The sequence below is a fragment of the Alosa sapidissima genome, chromosome 2 (genome assembly GCF_018492685.1).
Source record: "Alosa sapidissima isolate fAloSap1 chromosome 2, fAloSap1.pri, whole genome shotgun sequence".
In the NCBI taxonomy this organism is placed as follows: Eukaryota; Metazoa; Chordata; class Actinopteri; order Clupeiformes; family Clupeidae; genus Alosa; species Alosa sapidissima.
The window spans coordinates 35,301,627-35,324,007 of NC_055958.1; the positions used below are offsets into that span (position 1 = coordinate 35,301,627).

At 41.5% G+C, this 22,381-nt stretch overlaps 1 protein-coding gene across 16 annotated transcripts in view; it reads right to left on the bottom strand.

Annotated features, from left to right (window-relative positions):
* Window positions 1–1,544: 1,544 nt before the first annotated feature.
* The window catches only part of LOC121692798 (fibronectin-like), a 149,769-nt gene continuing 128,932 nt past the window's right edge, over window positions 1,545–22,381 (bottom strand). For 11 of the 16 annotated variants that reach the window (XM_042071800.1, XM_042071783.1, XM_042071713.1 and 8 more), the window contains 5 exons: window positions 21,286–21,549; window positions 19,712–19,966; window positions 17,082–17,351; window positions 3,581–3,871; window positions 1,545–3,487 (listed from right to left, as the gene is read on the bottom strand). In XM_042071800.1, coding sequence (XP_041927734.1) covers window positions 2,574–3,487; window positions 3,581–3,871; window positions 17,082–17,351; window positions 19,712–19,966; window positions 21,286–21,549 — 1,994 coding nt within the window. In that variant the 3' untranslated portion in view covers window positions 1,545–2,573. Of the gene's footprint in view, window positions 3,488–3,580; window positions 3,872–12,697; window positions 13,834–17,081; window positions 17,352–19,711; window positions 19,967–21,285; window positions 21,550–21,725; window positions 21,766–21,857; window positions 22,165–22,381 lie in introns of those variants that run through there. The other 5 variants (XM_042071764.1, XM_042071745.1, XM_042071719.1 and 2 more) reach the window with 5 other exon arrangements.

A 22,381-nucleotide genomic window follows, 5' to 3' on the forward strand; every position in this document is an offset into this window, starting at 1 on the left:
TTGTCATGGGAAACCACAGGTCTCGGTAATCTGCTTGTGATTGGTCATCTGTAAAAAAGACAGCATGACGTATGGTGTTTTTCCGCTAGAAGTTGAACATTTCTCAACTTCTGGGCTGCAGAAAAAGACGCTTGCAGTCGCGTTTTAAAAGAAGCCGACGACTTTTTTGAAAACACGGTCTACTCCATAGGGTTATAATGTAAAACGGACGCCGGCAGCTGAGAAAAAAAACGCTTAGTCTGAATGTACCCTTAGAATCCCAGAAAATGGTGAAACAAATTAAAATATAATGACACATACCACCCCAACCAACCATGTGGCTATTCCCACATGAGATGACATTTTTTTTTACTGGGATTTTTACTGGGAATGTGTTTTCCCAATGCACATGAACGCACCATAGGTTTCCTTTATGTCTAGTAGCCTATGCTGATTGCTGTTTGCATGGGATTGACGTATGTGCAGGGTAGAAATTTGACTGAAATTGCATTAAATCAGGTTGTTTTAACTAATATTATGCTGCAAGATGGGGTTTTGTCCACTACATTTAAGTTCCCTGTTATAGACTAACTTGCCATATTAAAAATTCCCAGTTTATTCCCATTAATTCCCGTTTATTCCCGTTAATTCCCATGGAAAGTTTCCAACTTTGAAAATTTCCGGAATTTTGCAACCCTACCTGTGAGTCACAATCGTTGCAGCGCAGTTGGTACGAAACACATTTGCACATCTGTGTTTCATAATCTGAGAACATGCACAACATTCGTGCATTTGTAAACCCAAATGTGAACTAATGCATCCGAAGTTGTGCATCTGTGAAATAATTTCTCATTAATAAAATTCTACAGATCGCTTTGATTTTCTTGCACGACTACAAGTCAGCTGTTCGAAAATTGCAGAACGATTGTGTCAGATTATGTGCCCGATAACGATTTTGGATGAGCAGTGTTATATTTCTGTAGGCCTACAGTATGTCTTCTAAACTAGTTATTTATCTAGCGATAGCTTGTTAAGAGTCTTGTTAAGACATTAATGCACAAAATGATAAATTGCCTCATTAACAAGCAGTGGCAAACTGGCCATTTGTCTAATATTTCACTGCCTTTGTAACATAGTGATAGCCAACCTTAGAAAAACATCGAGTAGCAAGATCGCTATGGTTTAACCGGAGGTCTCCCTTCCACTCAGCGGACACGACCATCGCTGCTGCTTAGCTTAAAAATCAGGCCTACAATCACACACGCCATAGGAGGAGTTCCATAGATACACTGACACGGGGAGAGGTTTAACCCATTCATATATCAGGCTTTTGCAGCCTACACTGCATTTGGTTAATTCGTCAATATTATTTTATAGCAAAGAACACAGTCTGAACGTACCAGAGAAATGGTACAGCCCAATGGGGGTGAGGGTTTGAAAATCGTATTTCATTAGATTATATCCTGAATTGTTGGTATGTGATGGTAATACTGCATTTAATTACATGCAATATTGGATAACATTACATTTTTTTTTTTTTTTTTCGAACCCGGGTCGCTGGCGTACGGTGCAGGTGCCCCAGCCAGTTGCACCACAGCTGGGGCCGGATAACATTACATTTTATTACATTTTTTCAGTACCTCCCAAACTATTATTTTCATCCCTTTTGAGGAGGTCCAAGTCTCATCTTAGGGGGCGGACCCCCCCAATACCCCCCCAGTAACTCGAACCATGCTCTGGCCTTGTGCTCACTTTTTTGACGTATTGAGGTCTGGACTATGGCTGGGCCACTCTAAAATGTTGGTATTGTTCTCGGCTAACCATTTCTTGCCTTGTTTAGCTGTATATTTTGGATCATTGTGTGGTTTAATGGTCCAATGCCGCTATTGGGGCAGGTCTCTCGGCAGACAGCCTGGTCTTCTCCTCCAAAATCCTCAATTTGCCCCTTTGATTTAGTGTTACCGTTTACTTTTGAGAAGTTCACCAGGTCCCATTGTCTGAAAAACACGCAAAACTAATATATTTCTATAGCTATTCTCCACATTGTGGATGGTGTTTTGGTGGTTGAAATGTTCACTCCATCTCAAAATGGATCACTTGGTCATCTTGGATGCTGATCATGGATCACCCTTATTCAAACATGCACAACTCAGCTAACCTTTATGAGGGCACACTTGGACAAAGAATTTAGCTTTCACTGATTTTTTTTTTTCACCCAGGGACATGGCCTGAGTTTGGCATACAAAAAAGAAGCATTAAATTCTAATGACACTATGTCCATTTCAATTGTGGGGGTTAGAAAAGTATTTTTTGGGATGTTTTTCAACCAGGGGGACCTGGTGACCTAAAGTAAACCTACCAAAGTAAACAGTAACACTAAAGCAAGAGGCTACACTGAGATTCCGGAGGAAAAGATCAGGCAGTGTGCAAAGAGACCTGCCCCAATTGGCATCATTGGACCATTAAACCATACAATGACCCAAAACGTGTTATTGGGACAGAAATGTGCAGAAATTTACACTTGCACAGGATGCTGATCCAACAGCTCAAATCTGTTTTTGTACGATGCCAAAATGTCATTCAGGTATATAATGTCATTCAGGTATCTCATGCAATAAGAGACGCAGCAGTCGACAGGCCTCCTTTACTGTTTCATTAGGACATTCTGTCGTAGCTGCTGCTCTGTGGACATACCTGGAAGAACCTGAAATCTTATGTAAACTGAAAGCTGCATAGAGCAGCGCTGGAAATGTAGCTGCACATCTATTCAACAAAACTCTTCGTTCGACTCGGCTCTTGGCTTTCTCTCTGATGTCGCTGTCAGTTAGGTCCCCGTCATGCTTCCTCATCCACTCCATTTCTCGTTGTATGGCTTGCACTACTAACAATGAAATGTCATTACTGTAACACCCTTCGTTCTCCTGAACGATGTCTTCTATGGTTGCGAACAGGTTCACTAACTGTGCTCTGTTGCTACTGGGACCCTCATCCTGATTCCAGTGTTCATTATCTATGACATGATACCGACCATGACATTTATTTACAAAGTCCTTCAGAGTAACTTTTCTGTGCACGGTACTGCACTTATCCACAAATTCTTCGATAGTCTGGCCATTCAAGTCTCTACCATGTGTGAAAAGAATCAAAGCATATTTGAATGTATCTTTTGCAAATAATTCTGCAATCTTCTGTACAACCTTTTCCTCCAGTGTTGTGAATCTCCCTACTCTCATCACAATAATAAAGACATGGGGGCCTGGAGCATTATCAAAGATGCATTTCGCTATCTCAGGTATCAACTCCTCCTCTGGTCTGTCTATGTCAAAGAATCCGGGTGTGTCAGTTATGGTATATTTCCTCCCGTTGACTATCCTACTATTTGTTTCACATCTGACTGTTTGCGAATCTGGAGAAGCATCCACAGTGAAAACCTTGTCTCCCAGGATGGTGTTTCCAGCACTGCTTTTACCTTCACCTGATTTTCCTAGCACCAAGATCCTTGTATCACCTGAAATCAAAGACAACAAAGATATTTGACCTTACATCATTTTGAATGCTACTCAAAGAATTTTCATTTTCTATCCAGGGTACTTTAACTTACTTGTATGGAAGGCGATAGAAGTGGATTTGCTCTCCCTTCCATTTTGGAACACAGTAGAGACACTGGAAGTGTACCAAATATCTGATTGCAGGTCTTCGAGGGTTATGCTGCATGAGTCTGCAAAGGCCGTCTTTGTTATGGTATTTGGACCTTTTCCAATGTGGTAGGTGACCTTGAATCTGTGTGAACTCTGGTCGGCTCCATGCGGTAGGCTCCAGCTGATATCAGCACTCCAACTGAAATCAGACTCATTCAATGCATCCACGGACAATCCCTCAGGCATAAAACTACCTGTAATAAAACACAATTGAGTTGCTACAACCAACAATTTATATTTGCCAGTGTCTTACAACATATATTTGATATGTTAATTATAATAGTTGTCGAATTAAGCAATTCAACTCATGACCTTGATCTTGGTAGAAAGATTCACCACTTGGAAACCATCTTGGTAATGGCCCTACATACAGTAGCTATTACATGCAAAAATATCAGACTGTTATTTAAATTAATGGAAGTATCTCAAGGACCATTGATAGAAGTAGGACGCACCAGAGCTTAATGGCAAGTGTCATAACAAAAGGTGTGTTTGGCTGGGCCTGACCCTGTTCAGACTGCAGGCAAAAGTGGCCCGAATCTGATTTTTTTGGCTTTCTCTAGTGACCAGGTCACTACTATTTTTGATGCGACTGACTTACTGCTTCCATGACGCAGCGGGGGCACGGGAACTTAAATTGATCACGGTAGTTTAAGCTTACACTTGACAAAACATTCTAATATGAAAATGTAGATGCAATTGTTGTAAAATGGTGCAGCTCCTTTAAGAAAGCACCGTGTGCAGGGATGGAGAGAGAGAAAGCGAGAGGGGATAGGCCTATGTGTGTTAGAACTTAGCGTGTGGAAAAAGTATGTGCTGTTGAGACTGGAGCTAGTCATATTCAAAATAATGCAAAAAAAAGCAATTATCCTCATTCATTGCAACCAAAGCATGCCTGCTTGCCGACGTTCAAACGAAAAATATATCAAAGCACCTTTTGCATTTGAATGTAGCACGAAAAAATGTTTAAACAGCTGGACAAATGATTTAGCTAATTGATTATATAACCTGTACACCAGCAATTGTTGAACATTTACCTGTACAAGTACATTGACAGTAGCCCAGCCTAACAGCATGTTGTAGGCCTACTGTAGAAATTTCACTTAAATTGCAACCGCAACATGCCTGCTTGCCAACGTTCAAACGACAACGAAAAAGATAATAAAACAACAAGAGGGTTGAGTCTGAATGACACTGAGTTTTTAGACACTGAGTTTTTGTAGTTAAGAAATATTTTCATATAAAAAAATGGTCATTCTTCAATCTCCTTCACTGACGCCTATGGAAAAGGCTTAACGTCCCAAAACAACGATGATCATCAAATTTCTCTCTCACATTGCTCCTCATAACCATCTATAAAAAAGTGTTTTTTCTTTTCTTTTTGAGCACATCCGAATCCCAGGACATAACGCACTGGACCTTATAATAGGCTCGAGATATAATTCCAAAGGGGGCAGATAGGGGCCACTGCACTTAAAACTTAAAAAGATGAAGCTTTCCGAACTTTGAAATTGCGATCAGTGACTGGCATCGGGTGAACGAAGCTTTTCGAAGTTGAACAGGCTATTAAAAACTATTTGCACACCTCCATGTCACAGGAGAGACTGGGCTCTCTTGCGGCAAAGCAAGAAAATGTTTTTTTTCCTGAGTCAGGATATGGCGAGTCAGTGTCATTTATTTGTCCAATGTTAGCCTATAGATACAGACCAGTACATCTTATCAATAGTTTGAATGTCGTGTGTGTTTCTGCTCATTGACAAATACCGTTCAGCACAATGATTCATGCCCAATTAATTCCCCCTGTTAAAGTGTTCGCCTTTGTTACACTATTTGGTTTCGTGATGTAGCCTATGATAAACACCATATGGCCAAATATGTGACTCAGCTAGGCTATACAATTGAATTTCCCCTCTTAAAGGCAAGCTGGTGTAGCTTATTAGACTAGGCTACTATTAAAATACACCGACGGTAGCCTTGGCTATGTGTAAAGTAAGCTATCGCATGATTTCATGCACGTAAGTGAAAAGGGCCTTGCATCTGTCAAGTTCGCACAGGGCCTCGCATCCCCTTGCGACGGCCCTGCAGCTCCTCCTAAGACAGCGAAGAAAAAGTTAAAATACGCGATAAACCCGGGAAAAGTTGACAGGTTTGTTTCGGTCCCGGTGATTATTCGTGAAATTGTGCAAACGACAGCCTTTTCAAGGCATTTCAAGGAAGGAGTCGTAGCATGCAAGCTCCCAAATTGACCCAGTAGCCTAAGGCATCAATAAATTGTTGGGACTGGGGAGGGTCATGCGTTTTTTCTCAATCACTTTGGAGGGTCATAGGAAAAATTATTGCTGGCGAGGGAGGGTCACGTCTTTTTTGACTAACGCTCCCAAAACTCCTCCGGTAGCCCCTTAATTAAATAAATAACGAACAGTCCCTAATTGATTAATAGCCTAGGCCTACACCAGCAATTGTTGAACATTGACCTGTACAGGACATTGACAGTAGCCCAGCCTAACAAGCAAATGTTGCAAAATACATCAAAAGACGCAATTAATCAGAAATAAATAATGTAATCTGCATCGCTTTATTTAACAAACTACAAGCAACAAGAGCATTGAGTTCACTGTTAGGCCAAACCCAAGAGCAAAGCCTATCTGTTAAGGCAGTCGATAGGCTATATAACGAGCTGTCTGCCTGGAAAGACGATAGATGACGGCTCTGGTCATCCCATACCCTCCCCCCACTTCCTGTAGCCTACCATTATGAAGGCCTGTAGCCTAAAACGACTCGTTGCCATTTTGTGACATTAAGCTTTTTCACGTTAACCCCCCTCCCCCATCCCCTTCTTTCACAAGCAGTGGGGGAGCGCGGGGCACAAAGTAACACTTTTTGGTAGACAAAGGAGGGTTCTCCGCGCTTCTGTCGTTTGGCCACAATCCGTTGCAACCAGGCCAGGACAGATATTTTAGAGAGGAGAGACGCCGGTGCAGCTGAGATGTCTTCTTAATTTTCTTTATTCTTCAGTAAAAGGTGCAGAACATTATTAAACTTTGACTAACATTTTGATGTGTCGATGTTTTTGACTAACGAACATCGAAACGTTAGTCAAAGTTTAATAATGTTCTGCACCTTTTACTAAAGAATAAAGAAAATTAAGAAGACATCTGAGCTGCACCGGCGTCTCTCCTTCTCTCTAACACTTTTTGGCTTTGGCTAAATATTTCTAAAATCATTTGAGTTTCACTAGTCACATGTTTTAACAAGCAACACTTGTTATTGAACTAATAACAGACGTGTGTCGAAAATTGACTTTATTTTCCATACGGAGAAATAACATATGCAGAGTCTAACCAAGGTCAATCTTGCCAAAAAAGCCCTCAAACCTGAAAACACATGAGGCAAAAGTACAAAACATCACAAAACTAACTAAACTAACACGCGCATATTTTTGTATTGCAATCATTGTAGCCTACAGTTGTAACAGCGCGTAACAGTCGTTTTACTCCCCGGATGCGCTCATTATAAAGAACGTTTAACGTGTCCCAAAAACAGCTATCAATTAATCACCAAACGTCTTATAAACAGGTATTGCCAGGAGCAACACCTTGCAAAAAATGATAACAATAGGCCTAGGCCTTTATATGGCTCTGCTCCTGCCTAGATTCGAACTCAGAACTACCTGAAAGTTGCAGAACTGTTCTGGAAATACGTGCATTAACCCACTCGACCGTCAGACAATGCTATCTGCTTCGAGTAGGCCTATTGGGTAGGACTGTAGCCTACACTGGTTGCTGTGGCACAGTCTTGAGTGACCGAATTCGTTTTTCTTTGTCATATGAATGCTGTCATTTTGTTAACATTACTGTTAAGGAGATGCTGTAGGCAAAGTCTATATTTCAACCTCGTTAGTGTAGTAAAAAAAATCAGAACTATTCACAAGGTTTCTGGGCAGCATATTTATGTTCTGTTAGCAAGCGAACTTCTCATGACTACCGACAAAGTAGCCTACTGCCAGCTGACGAAGCTCTCATTTTAAAACATTACTGAGAGACAGACACTGTACAATCAAGAAATCTTGCCACTGAATCCAAAACTATGCTTAACATTATGTACAAGGCTTAGGCTACAGTGCACTAGCATGTTGCAGGGGCTGCTAAAAACACAGAGAAACGCACTGAAAACTCGGCCAATCACAGCCCTTGCTGTCGAATGCGCCGTCTGGCTCGACCGTGGAACTCCACAGCGGACTATGCTGCCCCCAAGCGGCTGCAGTTGTACTTACATTTCACCATGATTGTGAATGAAGTGTCAATTTTTAACTGGGACCCACTGTATGATCCAATCAGCAACATATCAGAAATATAGAAAATAACATGTAACACAGTTATTAGAGAAGAGTCAGTCATTCCCAGTTGATGCTGTGGCCGTTTATGATCCAATCAGCAACATATCAGAAATACTATTATACTACTATAGACATATAAAGGCTTTGCTAACAAATGCTTAGGCCCCGTTGATGCAGATTCCAAGCAGCCAGCTTTAGCATGTTCTTAGCATATGTCGTAATTATTTGACTTTATACACAGACATTTAAGACTAGCAGCCTTAACCCTACCCCCCACAAGCACGCCATATGGCAACTGTGGCAAGGAAAAACTCCCATATTCCAGGAAGAAACCTTGAGCAGAACCTGACTTCATAGGGGGAGCCCATCTGCTTCTGGCTGGCTGCGCCCTCCAATGGCAGCAGATGGGCACCACATGATTGGCTCAATGTATTTACATGTCAACGTTTTGCGTTGTTTTGTGTTTGCGAAGGGGTGGGATATGTGTAGACAGTGCTGTGTCTCCTCATTAGAAAGTCTCTGACTGAGCTACATTCCTATCTGTGTTTTTGAAGAAAATGTTCATATTGATTCTATATTCCGATAATGTTCTATATCATACCAGCTATGCTTTTTACAAATATGTTTTTGATGGAAAAGTGGCGTTTAATTTCCATAATCTTTGTTCAGTGAAAGTCTTTTTATTGAATCGAAGTTGTAGCCAACTACAGACAGTCGATGAGGTGTTCTGAAGTAGGCTTAGGCTGGGTGTAGGCTATTTTGAAACTTCTGCGGGGTAACGGGAGCTTTTGTTTTTAAAACATAACTTGCAGCTTTCCATTCCAACCATTATTAGGCCTAGGCCTATTTTTATCATTTTTTTTGTAATTTCGTAAGGTGTTGCTCCTGGCAAGACTTGTTTATAAGAAGTTTGGTGATTAATTGATAGCTGTTTTTGGGACACGTTAAACTTTCTTTATAATGAGCACATACTGGGAGTAAAACGACTTGTTGCCGTTTTGGGACATTAAGCTATGTTAAGCTTTTTCATGTTAAAGATTTTACGTCCTTAATTTATTTATATATTTAGGCTACTTGCGCAAACCCTGGATACTTTTATTGCCACACAACAATATTGGTGGTATTTGTTGTTACATTAGCTTCAGAAAGCACTGCTTCAGAAAGCTGCACTGCTTGTGAAAGAAGGGGGTGGGGGAGGGGGGCTTGCAGCCAAGTGTCGGAAAAATGCATGCGAGCACAAACCGAGAGAACAGTGAAGGAGTGGCCGATCCTAGAGCTCCATACAGAAAAATGTGAGCACAAATCTGGCACAAACCGACAAAACAGCGAAGGAATTGTCAATCCAATCGCCAATCGTTTTTTGCCTTTTTTATTCATGCCCATTACAACTATAGACTATATTACTACGATAGAGATAGCCTATAATATAATAGAGAAATATAAAGTCAGGAAAGTGGTTCAGAGAATTTTGCCATGTTCTCCATTGGAGACATAGGACATAGGCGGCCATTTGAGTGTAGCCTACGGTTTAAATGTGAGCGTAAACCATTGGTTAAAGTTACAATATGTTGATTATGTTAACGAACGAGAGTGAAAGGACCAGACATGGCTAAGCAGCATTTTCTATTATTATTTTCTGTTATATTATAGGCTTTCTATAGATCCTTTACTTAAGTAGGCTTATAGCCTTCTGTAGCCTAAATTGCCAGACTAAAGGCGAATCGTGCCCCCTTCTTTCACAGCAGTTCAGCTTTTAACTTTTAACTTGCAGGTCTTCATAGCCTGAATGGTAGGCTAGTGGAAGTGGGGGGAGGGTAAGATGGGATGATCAGAGCCGTCTTCGCTGGAGCTGGGCTATGGACTAAGCCTATGTGAAGAGTTCCTAACACAAGAAAAAGTGTGTGGTCCACCATGAAAGCCTTATCCCTCACCCGTGCATCCTAAATGGAAAACAGACTATATCATAAGACTTAGTTTTCTGTCTTTGACTTAGCCTATTTTATGGAAACGATTGGGAAGAACATTTGTGCTATTCAGAAAGCATATCTTCTATCGTCTTTCCAGGCGCACACAGCTCGTTACCATATATGGGACTGCCTAAACAGATTTTCTAGCACATCTCTCCAAAATGCCATGGAAACAGATTTAGCAGAATGAGTTGTCCAAAATGTCTAAATAAGTTTTCACTTGCGTTATTACAAGACCACCTACTATCATCTTCTCGAACAAACAGAAACAATCAAATAAAAAATAAAAAATCTACACAGTTTAAAGAGGGCTTCAACTACAAAGTTTTTCGTTTAACTATTGCTGTTACACTATTGGAAACAGTTAGACTCAGTCAAATTCAGCATTTCATTAAAACAGAACAGAAATTGTCAGCCTTCAACAACAGCGGGACTTCATATGGATCAGACGCCAACTCGGTCAATAAGAAGGACAAAATAAATAGAAATGAAATTAGAAAATGTAAACTAAGTGGAGATTAGGGGAAAAGAGAAGAGAATATGTTTTTTTTTTGCTACAGCGCATGGAAAAAAGGGCTGCTCGTCCCTATCTCACTGACACTTATACACCCTTTTCAGTGGCCTAGAAGCAGAACAGGCGAGTATGACGCAGGCGACCAAAGTTCGATTCTTGATTGAAGCGTGAATGCATTCTGCTGATAACGTTCTTTTTCATGCAAAAGGCACATTAGGAGAATATCGCAAAAATTCAATTAGCCTAAATAAAAATGTCAAGTCAATGTAAAATGGAAGCAGGAGCAGGGAGAGTTTGCACCTCCAAAATTACTCTATTGCAAAGATCAGTTCGTCTCTGCTCTTTGGTTTGGCCTTGCAGTATCGTTTCATTGAAGCCCAGATTAGAGGAACAATATAAAGCCTGGAGCGAAACCACCAACTGGGATGGATCGAAGGGCAAGCGAGCACAGCCGCAGAATGTGAAAAACTTTGTGGTCTCAACGCTGCAACGAAAGTTTCCAACGAATCCAACAATCAACGAATTCCTGCGCACAACACCCAGATCTTCCCAGGGATTCAATGTGCTTTAAATGTAGAATGTAGAATGTTCATTATTTCAATAAACACGTTTTCTCTGAAGCACTTTCCCGACTTCGTCTTTCTATAAGCATATTATGGAGATAGGGGTAGAAAACTGGATTTAACTAAACAAATGTAACTAAGTAAACTGATTGTTTACTCTACAGTAGGCTATGTTCTCCCTCTCAGGCTGGGGTGTGTTTCCCAAAAGCATCGTTGCTAACTACGTTAGCAACTAACATGGTTGAAACTATGTAAGTATGACACAACTGTTTCCCAAAACGATAGTTTGAACTATGTAGCATAGTAATGTTATACACCATTTGAAAGTTTTGACTCTTGGGAATCCAAAAATGACCACTTTTTTCATGTACATGTATTCATGTTCATGTATAGACCCTTTCAACAATAAAAACAAAAACAATGCTTGAACGTTCTATTTGGTTCCCAATCTACTTCCTCTGCATTAAGATAACATATGGAATATTAAAACGGAAGCCTTGTGGGGCCAACTATGATGCTGATAATGGAACTCTCTTGAAAGGGTCTATAGTGTTTTACATTCTTAGATTAATCTTATTATGTCTCAATTAAATTTGATCCAAAATGCCCCCCTCCCCCTCTGAGGTGGGGGATGAGGACAGGGATGCAGGCATTGGTTAGAGTAGTTGGGAGGGGGTCGAGAGAGCAAGTGGTTGACTTGGATGCCATGATGATATCCAAAATGTGTGAGGAGTCAACGGGGGAGAAGGCAGTGAGAGAGGGGTGGATGAATAGGGAGGGTGAGGGAGATTAGGGGGGGGTTGGAGGATGCAGTACTGATGGCGGCAGTCAGGAAGCAGTTGATTTGAGTGATTTTATTGTTGAAGGCACGAAGAAAAGAGTTACAGAGATCCGGGGAGGAGGGTGGGTTGATGTCCGGCGGCTGGAGTAGTTTGTTGACGGTGGAGAACAGGCTTCAAGGGTTCCGGTTGGTGCTGTTGATGAGGGTGGAGAAGTGGGCAGATTTAGCAGCTTGAAGTGCATCGCGGTAGGAGGAGATGTGATGTTTGTATGCTTCAGCGTGAACAGTAAGGCGGGTGCGTTTGAAGAGACGTTCAAGTCGGCGGCCAGTCCGTTTCATGGTGCGGAGTTCCGTGGTGTACCAGGGGGCGGAGTTGGTGAAAGAGACAGAGGAAGTTTTCCAAGGGGCTAGGGAGTCAAGGGAGTCTGAGAGGATGGAGTTAATCATGATAGGGGAAGAGGGAGAGGAGTCAGGGGGAAGGGCAGAGGATTTGAGCTGGGAGAATGAGAGTGGGTCTAGTGATTTGATATTGCGGTAGGTGATGGTGCGTTTGTTGGGATTATGGGGTGAGGGAAGCGGGACAGAGAAGGTGATGCAGAGATGGTCAGAGAGTGGGAAGGGGAGAGGATGGGGGTTGGATATGGGTAGGGAGGAGGAGCAGACTAAGTCAAGGATATGGCCTTTGGTATGGGTGGGGAAGTCAATGTGTTGTGTCAGATGGAAGCAGTCAAGAAGGGAGAGGAAGTCAGATGTCAGTGGGGCGTTGGGCTGGTCAATATGGATGTTAAAGTCACCAGTGAGTAGATGTCAGTGGGGCGTTGGGCTGGTCAATATGGATGTTAAAGTCACCAGTGAGTAGATGTCAGTGGGGCGTTGGGCTGGTCAATATGGATGTTAAAGTCACCAGTGAGTAGATGTCAGTGGGGCGTTGGGCTGGTCAATATGGATGTTAAAGTCACCAGTGAGTAGTAGGCGGGAAGAAAGAGAGAGGATGCAACAGTGAGGAGTTCAGCCAGATCAGAGAGAAAAGAAGAATGTGGCTTTGGGGGACGATAAATTAGAACAGATGTGATAGAGTTGGGGAGGGAGAAGGCAAGGTATTCGAAGGATGAGATATATGGGAGGTTGAGATTGAGTTCAGTGACGGACAGGGATTTTCTATGGAGGGTGGCAATGCCTCCCCCGCGACCAGAGAGGCGAGGTTTGGCGATGTAACTGTAGTTGGAGGGAGTGGCTTGATTGAGGGCGTAGTAGTCCAGGGGCTGTTGCCATGTTTCACAGAGGAGAAGCAGATCAATGTTATTGTCCAGTAGCAGTTCAGAAATAACTGGTGATTTATTGGGGAGGGAGCGACAGTTCAGTAGTGCAAGGGAGATGGATAGGGGGGCAGGGGAGGGGGAACGGAGGTTGTTGAGGTTGGCAGTACGGCAGGAGGGGATGACAGGGGGACGAGAAGTAGTCCAGATCGAGGGGATAGCTGAGCCGTGGGGGACGTGTTGATTGTGAGTGAGGCCAGGACCTCGGTGGATGTAACGTGGATGATGAAGGATCCTGGCTTGGCTTGGCTTGCAGCAGTGGCAGCTGCAGTGTGGAGACGGTGATTTTTGTTGTTCAGGCGGTGGAGGTCAGCGGCAGAGTAGAGAGGGTGAGGAGTTGATGGAGTAGGGGGAAGGGTTGAAAGAGACTGGAGTAACAGAACTGATAATACAAGGTGGAGCTGAGTTATGGTAGAAGAGAGAAGACCAGATAGGATATTGATGGTGGCTAGTAGCTGGTTAGCCACTAGCTGGCAGGCAGTGAGTTTTGCTGAGGCTGCCGTGGACCAGGGTTTGCAGTTGGTGGAGTGGGTGATGCTGGTTGCCCCAGACCAAACACGCGCGGCGGACACATCCCACTGTCCCACCATTTTGTCTGCACTCAGCTGGGCCACAGCAGTGACCTGGGAGGGAGTGAGGGCTCCCCCCACAGGCAGCCACTAGCTGAGCAGTCAGACAGCTGTTGGCGATGTAGCCACAGTTACACATAAAAATACATGTTTATAGATCTTTCACATATTTTATAGTTATATTTGATTGTTTTCATGGAGCTGTAGCCTTGTTGAGGTAAGACAATACCAAAATAAAAGTGCTAAAGAAACTCTTGACCTTTTCTCATATAGCCTAGCCTACCCTACACGAATAAAATAGGCCTACAAATCAATGAATCAAATCAAACTCTCTGGGCTTATTTTGTTCCAACAGTAGGCCTAGAGCTAATGCAGAAACCTATAATGCCACAAATCTGAGTGAATATGAACAAAATCATTGGCTAATAATTTGTGCATCGTTTTAGCAGCAAGGGCCAATTTATTATTTAACATTAAGGAAATCTCTTCATCAAAGGTAAGGCTACTCTACAGACTATCGTTGCTGTTTAGGAATGCTATAAGTGTTTAATTTCGCGCTGGATTTCGAAAAACAAAAGCCGACCGAAAGTTGTCACATGCTTAAGTTGCAGTAGATGTATGGGTAATGAGGTCATTTGACAACTTTGGGCAATGAATGTAACCAAAAACGAACTGCATTACCCACAATTATGGGTTACCCACAACAACAAACCGGAAGTGGGATGAACGCGCTGCTTGGAACGTAAATGAGAGTCTAAGCGTTGTTAACCGATTCATAACAAGTAAATCGATATAACGACCGGTTCATTTCAGTTTTTTTCCGATACAGGGCTTCACGTATCGATGTAGCCGTATCTTACACGTTAAAAACGGATACCGATACATATCGGTTGATCTTTACACCCCTAGCCCATAATGCAGCCAATTCAGAGCTCCGGAAAGTTCCCAGATATTTTGAAACACCTGTTCAATCTCTGATGGCGGAATATTCAATGGCTACTCGACAACATCTCAGTGCAAATTCCAAAATTGTTCGTGTATTAATTTTCCACGGTTCAACACACGAGACGACTGAACACCCACGTGTTGTTATATGTGTACATTAGCCTATAATACTACATAGTTTGGCTGCATTGGCTTTATTAATTTCTGCCAGTTAGTGCATTTTCCCTGTGTATAAGTTATACTATATGGATTATTGTGTTTGACATCCTATCTGAGACAGTAGTCTGGTTCAAATGAGTTACGTTGTGAAATTGAGAATGACACAGACTAAATTAGTTAGTCGTTAGTCTATTTCTTTGTATTGTGGAATTGAAATGAAATATTACAATCAATAATATGTTGAAATGAATTAAAAGGAATCAATTTCTATGAAAAATCTCTCTCTGTTGTGTGCATGTGTCAAGGTAAAGCCTAGGCCTACTGTGCGCATACACTGTGCAAAAGTGCCACTTGCGCCTAGGCTATTTAATTGTATCGCCTTGTTAGGCTATGCGCGGGGTGTGCCAACTTTTTATGAGATTGAGAGACCGCCTTAAAGACAAAAAGATAATTCGAGCTCTGGTTAAATGACAATTTTTGAAAATATTTCTAAAACTTCAAAAACTCCAGTTTGACCAGTTTTTGTTAAATAAAGTACTGCAGATTACATTATTTATTTCTGATTAATTGTGTCTTTCAATGTCTTTTGCAACATCTGCTTGTTAGGCTGGGCTACTGTCAATGTCCTTGTCCAGGTAAATGTTCAACAATTGCTGGTGTACAGGCTATAATCAATTGGCTAAATCATTTGTCCAGCTGTTTAAAAAAAAACAATTGTGCTACATTCAAACGCAAAAAAGTGCTTTGATATATTTTTTCTTGTCGTTTGAACGTCGGCAAGCAGGCATGTTGCGGTTGCAATTTAAGTTAAATTTCTACAATATCCCAACCTATCCCACTCTGATATTTAGAGTTGTTTCGTTAAGATAAACATTCTTATTTAAATTTTGGGTTCGGCAAAGGACGTTTTTTGCCTTTTTTATTCATGCCCTTTACAACTATGCTTATCCGCCCTGGCGTCCATTATGCATCGATCAGGAATCAAACCCTGCTCGCCATCGTCGCAGTCCTGTGCATTCTTATTAGTCTGTCAACTCCATGTAAACTAAGTGACAAATGGCTCAACTGTCTCACTGTTCCACTGACTTGGGTTTCAGAATCTTCACTGCCCCAGTTCCATTGATTATAGCGGAAAATAGGGTACGTCTTTGACTTAACGCATCCGTCTCTGGTGTCCAGTCTCCAAGTGTCTCATGCACCGTCGTTACACTATCAAACAACACCGTGACATATAGGGTATAAGATATATAAACTCACGCTATTGTATTATCATATGGTTATGGTTATGGGATTTTGCAGACGCCTTTGTCCAAAGCGACACACAAATACAAAGACAACATAATATTTAAAATTTAAAACAGGGAACAGATTAAAATGTTGCTCAAACTTAATATATGTTTGGTAATGGCTCAACTGTCTCTAATTGTTCTACTGACTTGGACTGACTTGGAAACTGGATGCATCATGGAAGCAGTAAGTCAAGTCACATCAAAAATAGTAGTGGCAGAACTCCCAAGTGCCACCTGGTGGTTGTTTGGGTCAACTGCAGTTTATGCCATTTCTGCCGAGAATATGGTGCGCGATTCGTGCGTAATTCATGCAGGAAACCATCCAAACTTAACTGATACCCACTGTAGGCTATAGTCTATATGGGTTTAGTTAATGATCGGGCTATAATAAGACCACACTTTAATAGTGATTGGCGTAAACTGGGACATTTTAGCGTCCCGACAGGCTTTTGTCGGGACTCAGGACACGCAACTCAAAATCGGGACTGTCCTGGTTTAACGGGGACGTCTGGTCACCCTATTTTGTGTGCTAGTTGAATAACTTGCCTTTCCAGATTAAATGTCATCAGCGCAGACAAACTGGAATGTATTGAAAAGAGCCGGCATAAAAAGCAAGACCGCTAAGCAAATGTCATGGGCCGTTAACTGTTTTAACACCTGGCTATCTGAAACGAGACATTCATTTGAAAACCATCAGCAAATCCGATCTTGGCGCAATAGGTTACTGCAGGAATTTTATGCCACCATTAGAACAACCAAAGGGGAGCTATATGGGATCAGTAGTTATGCCGTAACAACAAGACTATTTCCAAAAGAATCGCCATACTTGCGCTTAAGAAGGGTGTCTTGCCCGAAACGTCCGTGGACCGATTAAAATGTAAAATGTAAAAAAACAACAACTTTGAGTGCTATCCTTTATTTCTAAAGCTTATTTCTCACTCTCTTATTTCTGTGTAATTACTCACCTGATTGGATGAGTGTTGAAGTAGTCAGACTTGTCCCCCCTTCTTTGAGCTCACAGCAGACACTGACAGTGTACTGAGTGTCTGGCTGCAGGTCTGTAAGGGTTGTGCTGCAGGACTCTGTAGAGATGGTCTGTGGTTCAGTCCCTTCACTGTGGTAGGAGATCAGGAAGCTGTGTGGAATCTGCTCCATCCCCTGATGCAGACTCCAGCTGAGATCAGCTGATGTTGGAGTCACTGAGCCCACAGTCAGATTCTCTGGGACTGGAACACCTGTGATGATCAGACAAGATGCATTGATAGTAAACAAAATTAGCTAATCTCAGAAGCGTAATATTTCTCCTGTCTATGTAATATTTTTTCTTGTCACCCAGAGAAGAAATACTCTTTTCTGATTGGCTGGTAGGGGTACCTTGAAAACTGCTAGTTAGGTGTTGTTCTTGTCGTAGTGTATTGGTGTGTGGTACATATGCATGTAATGAGGACATGAGGACAAACATGCATGATTCTAGAATAATGCTGCATTCGATTTGCCTCGTCAGCGGTAATTGGAAAATGTTTTTTACTCCGATGTGACATAATTCCCAAGTTTAATAAGTTGATAACACTTCCTAAGAACAGGATGCTACAGTCTGTTAGCAATTGTCTGTTGTTATCAATTGTTACCAGATAGAGCAAAACAGTTTGTATGGAAGCATTACACTGTATTTCACACAAGCAAATATTTTGACAGAAAATAGTGACAGATATAGGTTGGACACTATTGTTTCCATGACTGGTTTATTGAGACACAAATAGGACAGAACTGCTAATAAGCAGTACATATCTACAACTTTTATTTAATGGTGGTGGTTTGCACTCTGGGTTCTGCTGACAAGTAGAAATTACGACTTCAGGGGGTGTTCCATTTGCAACTGCCTGCTCATAACTGGGGGGGGGGGGGGGCATCTAAACCTACCCTATTCAATCAGATCTGCAATTGGGAGATTACACTGAATCAATTGTGAAAAAATGCCAACTCTAAACTACACTTTCTGAGAAGACAGAGAAGGTCTGGTGTGCCTACACCAGATTTTATGACAACCTCTGTTGGCTTCATAGACCCCACTCTTAGAGTGTATGTCACTCCAGCTTGGCATGGAAGCTTGAGTCAAGCAAGAAAAACTGAGCGAGTCTAAAAATGAGCCTGCCAGATTGGTAGAGCATACACAACCCCCCCCCCCCCCACACACACACACACTAGTTCAAACATCTGAGAGTCACCTCGACAATAGGCACATTGCAGATTATCCAGCCATTATCGAGAGATAGCGAGCAGGGCTTAAAATTAATTTTTCAAAATGGGGGGGAATTCTGATATTGTGATTTCGATACTTCTTCGATACTTTTTTAAAAATGTATTTGATTTGGAGGCCCCCACCACCCTGACGTCATCACTAATATATACTGTAGTGGGATCATTCACAACTGTGGCCATCCTAGATTCTGCTTGACTGTTTCCACACACACACAAACACACACTGAAAATGATGGCCTATGTGATATGTTTCTATTTCATATACGTTTAAATTCATATAGAGTGTATTTAGTTAATAATGTACTAGTAATTACTAGTAGCTAAACATATACTGTAGTAATTTGAATGCTTCATATTGATTTTTAAACTATTACATTTAGGCATATCTTTAATGTGGTGTGTAGGTCTAATTGAGTGCACATTGGTGATGTGTAGGCGTAATTTAAGAAATACGTGAGAGTAATTAGCCTTCATCCTGACGGTTTAGGCTAGTGAATAAAAGTTGTGCATAGTGCATAAGGATATGTGGATGCAATTCATTGTTTTCTATGTCATTAGATAAAATAAATGTTCAAAAAACGAACAAGTCGAAGACAATCTTTCTGGGATCAAGTGTTTTGCAATGTTAACTAATGATTATAGTGAGCATTACTGGCAGACGTGACCTGAGTTAGCAGGGTAGTTACCAAGGAGCTCTCTCCAGATGTAAAAGTTTGCCATGGCTGCGTAGCCTATTTGCGTAAGCGCAAAGTGGTTCTCTCTCTCTCTCTCTGCGCGTGTGTGTGTGTCTGCGTCTGCATGAGGCTATGTTCAATTCAACTCGGTAGTTGATCCGTCTGGTCAATAGCACCGAATTCACGCCACTTCATGATTAGATTAACGTCATCAGACAGGCTGTAAAAGTGTATGCGGGAATTTCTCGCATTATGATGGCTAGAGTTGTGGGACTTGAACAATTTATGCGCAATACCCGCAATCCCGCAGTGAAATTTAGGCCCTGAGAGAGAATGTCTCCCATCCTATTACTAGACTTCTAAATGGGATATTACAGAAGTTTTAAATTCTTTGTAACTCATCTTAATCTTATGTATGACTGTATGTATTTTAATTTATATAACCTATGATTGTTTATCTCTTTTGTTCAGACTGCAAATGCTCATGTATTTCTGTTTTCTTAGTTTAACTGCCATGTGAGTATTAAATAAAACTTCCAAAACAATCCCCAACAAAGTATAACTACATTTGATCTTTGATATAGCTTTTGACATTAGTAGGCATTTGAATAATGAAAAAATAAATGATCAGAAATGGATAACATCTGCCAAGAGTGCCATACTTGTTCTGATGGTTTGAGAGATGGAGCTGCTCTGGCCATTTTTTAGTGCTGTAGACACAGTGATGTTGTATTCTCTCTCAAATTCCAACTCAGAAAAGCGGTGCTCAAGTGACTTGGTGACAATGGACTGAGATTCCCCATCATAGCAGAGGGTCAGTAAGTATGAGGCCTGGTCAACTCCTGCTGGTTTGGTCCATGATACTGACACTGATGGTAGATGCATGTCTACAGTAAAACACTCAGGTGGAGGAATATCTGCAAGAAATAAATATTCACTACAACATTTAACCAAGGTATATTTAGATTGAAACAATGCTTATTCTTTTTTGGAGTGTTTAAATCACAGAAATTTTAATCGAACACTGTTACTGTCAAAGGCTCTAAATCTCATCCTCTATCTCTATAGAGTGGGGAAGTCAACTGGAAGCTTGTAGTTTGTTTGTAGTGTCAACAAAAAATGTCCATTGGAAACATAAATGGGGTTTTAGGACATTCTGTGAAACAACAGCAGTAGAAACCCTAGGCATTCAGGCTTAGTGGGTTAATATTAAAAATAGCAATGCTGCTACAAAGATGCTAAAGCAAGGCTATAGGCTACAGCAGGGCTATTCAACTTGTGGCCCGTTTGATTTTATCTGTGGCCTGGCTGCAAACTGCCCTCAAATCTGGCATGACTATGCTATAATCAATAAAATAAAACGACAGCAGTAATTGGCTGCAAAAGTAAACAATGTTGTGCAGTTCGTGCCTGTAACACTGGGCTGTCAGATAACCTACACAGGAATGTTAACTACGTGTCTGTCAAAATCAAAGAGACACAAAATTGATAATGAAAATCAGCAGTTCTTTTAAAAACATGAGAGAAGTTGGGTGTGAATGTTATATATTACATCCCCTGATACTGTTTTACTGGTTCATTTGACAAATAATATTGACATGCTATAAGCACCTTATGCCTCATAGCCTACTTAGAAAACTGCAGTTTTGACACTAGTAGAGCAGTTATTTTTTGTAAGGGAATGTCCACCACATCCAGTGTTTGTGACTTTTACTGAACTAATTAAATGTATCTGGATACTCATAAACACTTGTCTCTTATAGCCACAATAGGAGTAATTCACTTGGAAAAACACCAGACTACAAAGCGTCTCTTAGCTAGATGTGTCACAAGGTGATCAGAAGCTAAACATACTAGCTTTACTGATTGAGGATCAGTCACGCAGTTAACTTAAAGCACTCGTCCAGTGCACAAACATCATAAGGTCTATTTATAGATGGTGTTTTTCCATTGGTAGCAGAAGCATAGCGTACGACTGTAGTATTTCAGAGATACAGAGAAACAACATTGATTTTATTAAAAGTAAATTAAGGTCTCTCAAGCAGTAAGTTAACTATAGAGGGTATTGTTTTTTATGTTTTCCCAAAACCCTATTCATTCTCTCATTGGGATTATTTTTAGGAAATAGGCACAGAAACATGGAAGATTGATCATCCACTGCATACAAATTGACAATGGGCAACCCTACACTATACACTCTTGGATCTAATGAAGGAATAAAGTCCAGGAACCAAACCTGTTTCCACAGCTGCAGACACACATGGACTCTGTCTGCCATCATCCCTGAGGGTGGCCACAGTAAATGTGTACTTCTCTCCTGGAGTGAGGTCTTGAACATGTAGTTTCAGGTCCTGCACTTCCAGATTCCCCTGGCTTCCTTTGCCAGTCCATGAGACCCTGAATCTGTGGGGTCCAGTCAGTCCCTCAGGAGGTCTCCAGCACACACACACAGAGTCTGGCTTCACTGAGGTGAACTCAATGGGCCCAGGAGGAGGGACTGCTGAGAATGAATACAATATAATTATCATCAAACTTTGCTGTAAATGTAAAACTGTAATAATTTATGTGTGATTCTTGATCTCTCCCTATAATGAATGTGAGGCATGATTGTGAATGAATGAGCACTATATGTTTTGTTAATTTGCTATTTAGTACCTGCTGTATGACTATGCTCACCTGTCTTGTTTTCCATCTCTGATTTGTTTGTTTGCATTAGCTAAGGATACAAGAGTGCATGAATTATGTGGCCATCTTTCTTTTATATAACATTTTCTTTTTGATGTCATGTACATAACAAAACACACCAACCTGATTTTCTCCCAGTTCTGTTATGTCATGTCCAATGTATTCAACTGCCATGCACTTTACACATATTGCAGTCTGGTCAGTCCTGCAGTACAGCTCCAGTTCTCTGTGGTGTCGTGAGCACATCCTCTGCTCCAGATCTTCAGTGGCCTCCACCAGCCTGTGTCTCTGCATTGTTGGAGCTGTGTAGTGCTGCTTAACATGGAGCTCACAAAAGGAGGCCATGCAGGTCACACAGGACTTGAAAGCCCTCTTTGGGCAAACAGCACAGGGGACACCTCCAGGTTCTGTAGTATGTTGACTGTGAGAGCTAGAATATATAAATGCATATATAATTTATATCATTTATAATCATGTATCTAACCTAAGTTTAATATGGAGATGTTATCCGTTAGCTGTGGCCTACTGGTTAGCGCTTCGGACTTGTAACCGTAGGGTTGCCGGTTCGAACCCCGACCAGTAGGAACGGCTGAAGTGCCCTTGAGCAAGGCCCCCTCACTGCTCCCCGAGCGCCGCTGTTGTAGCAT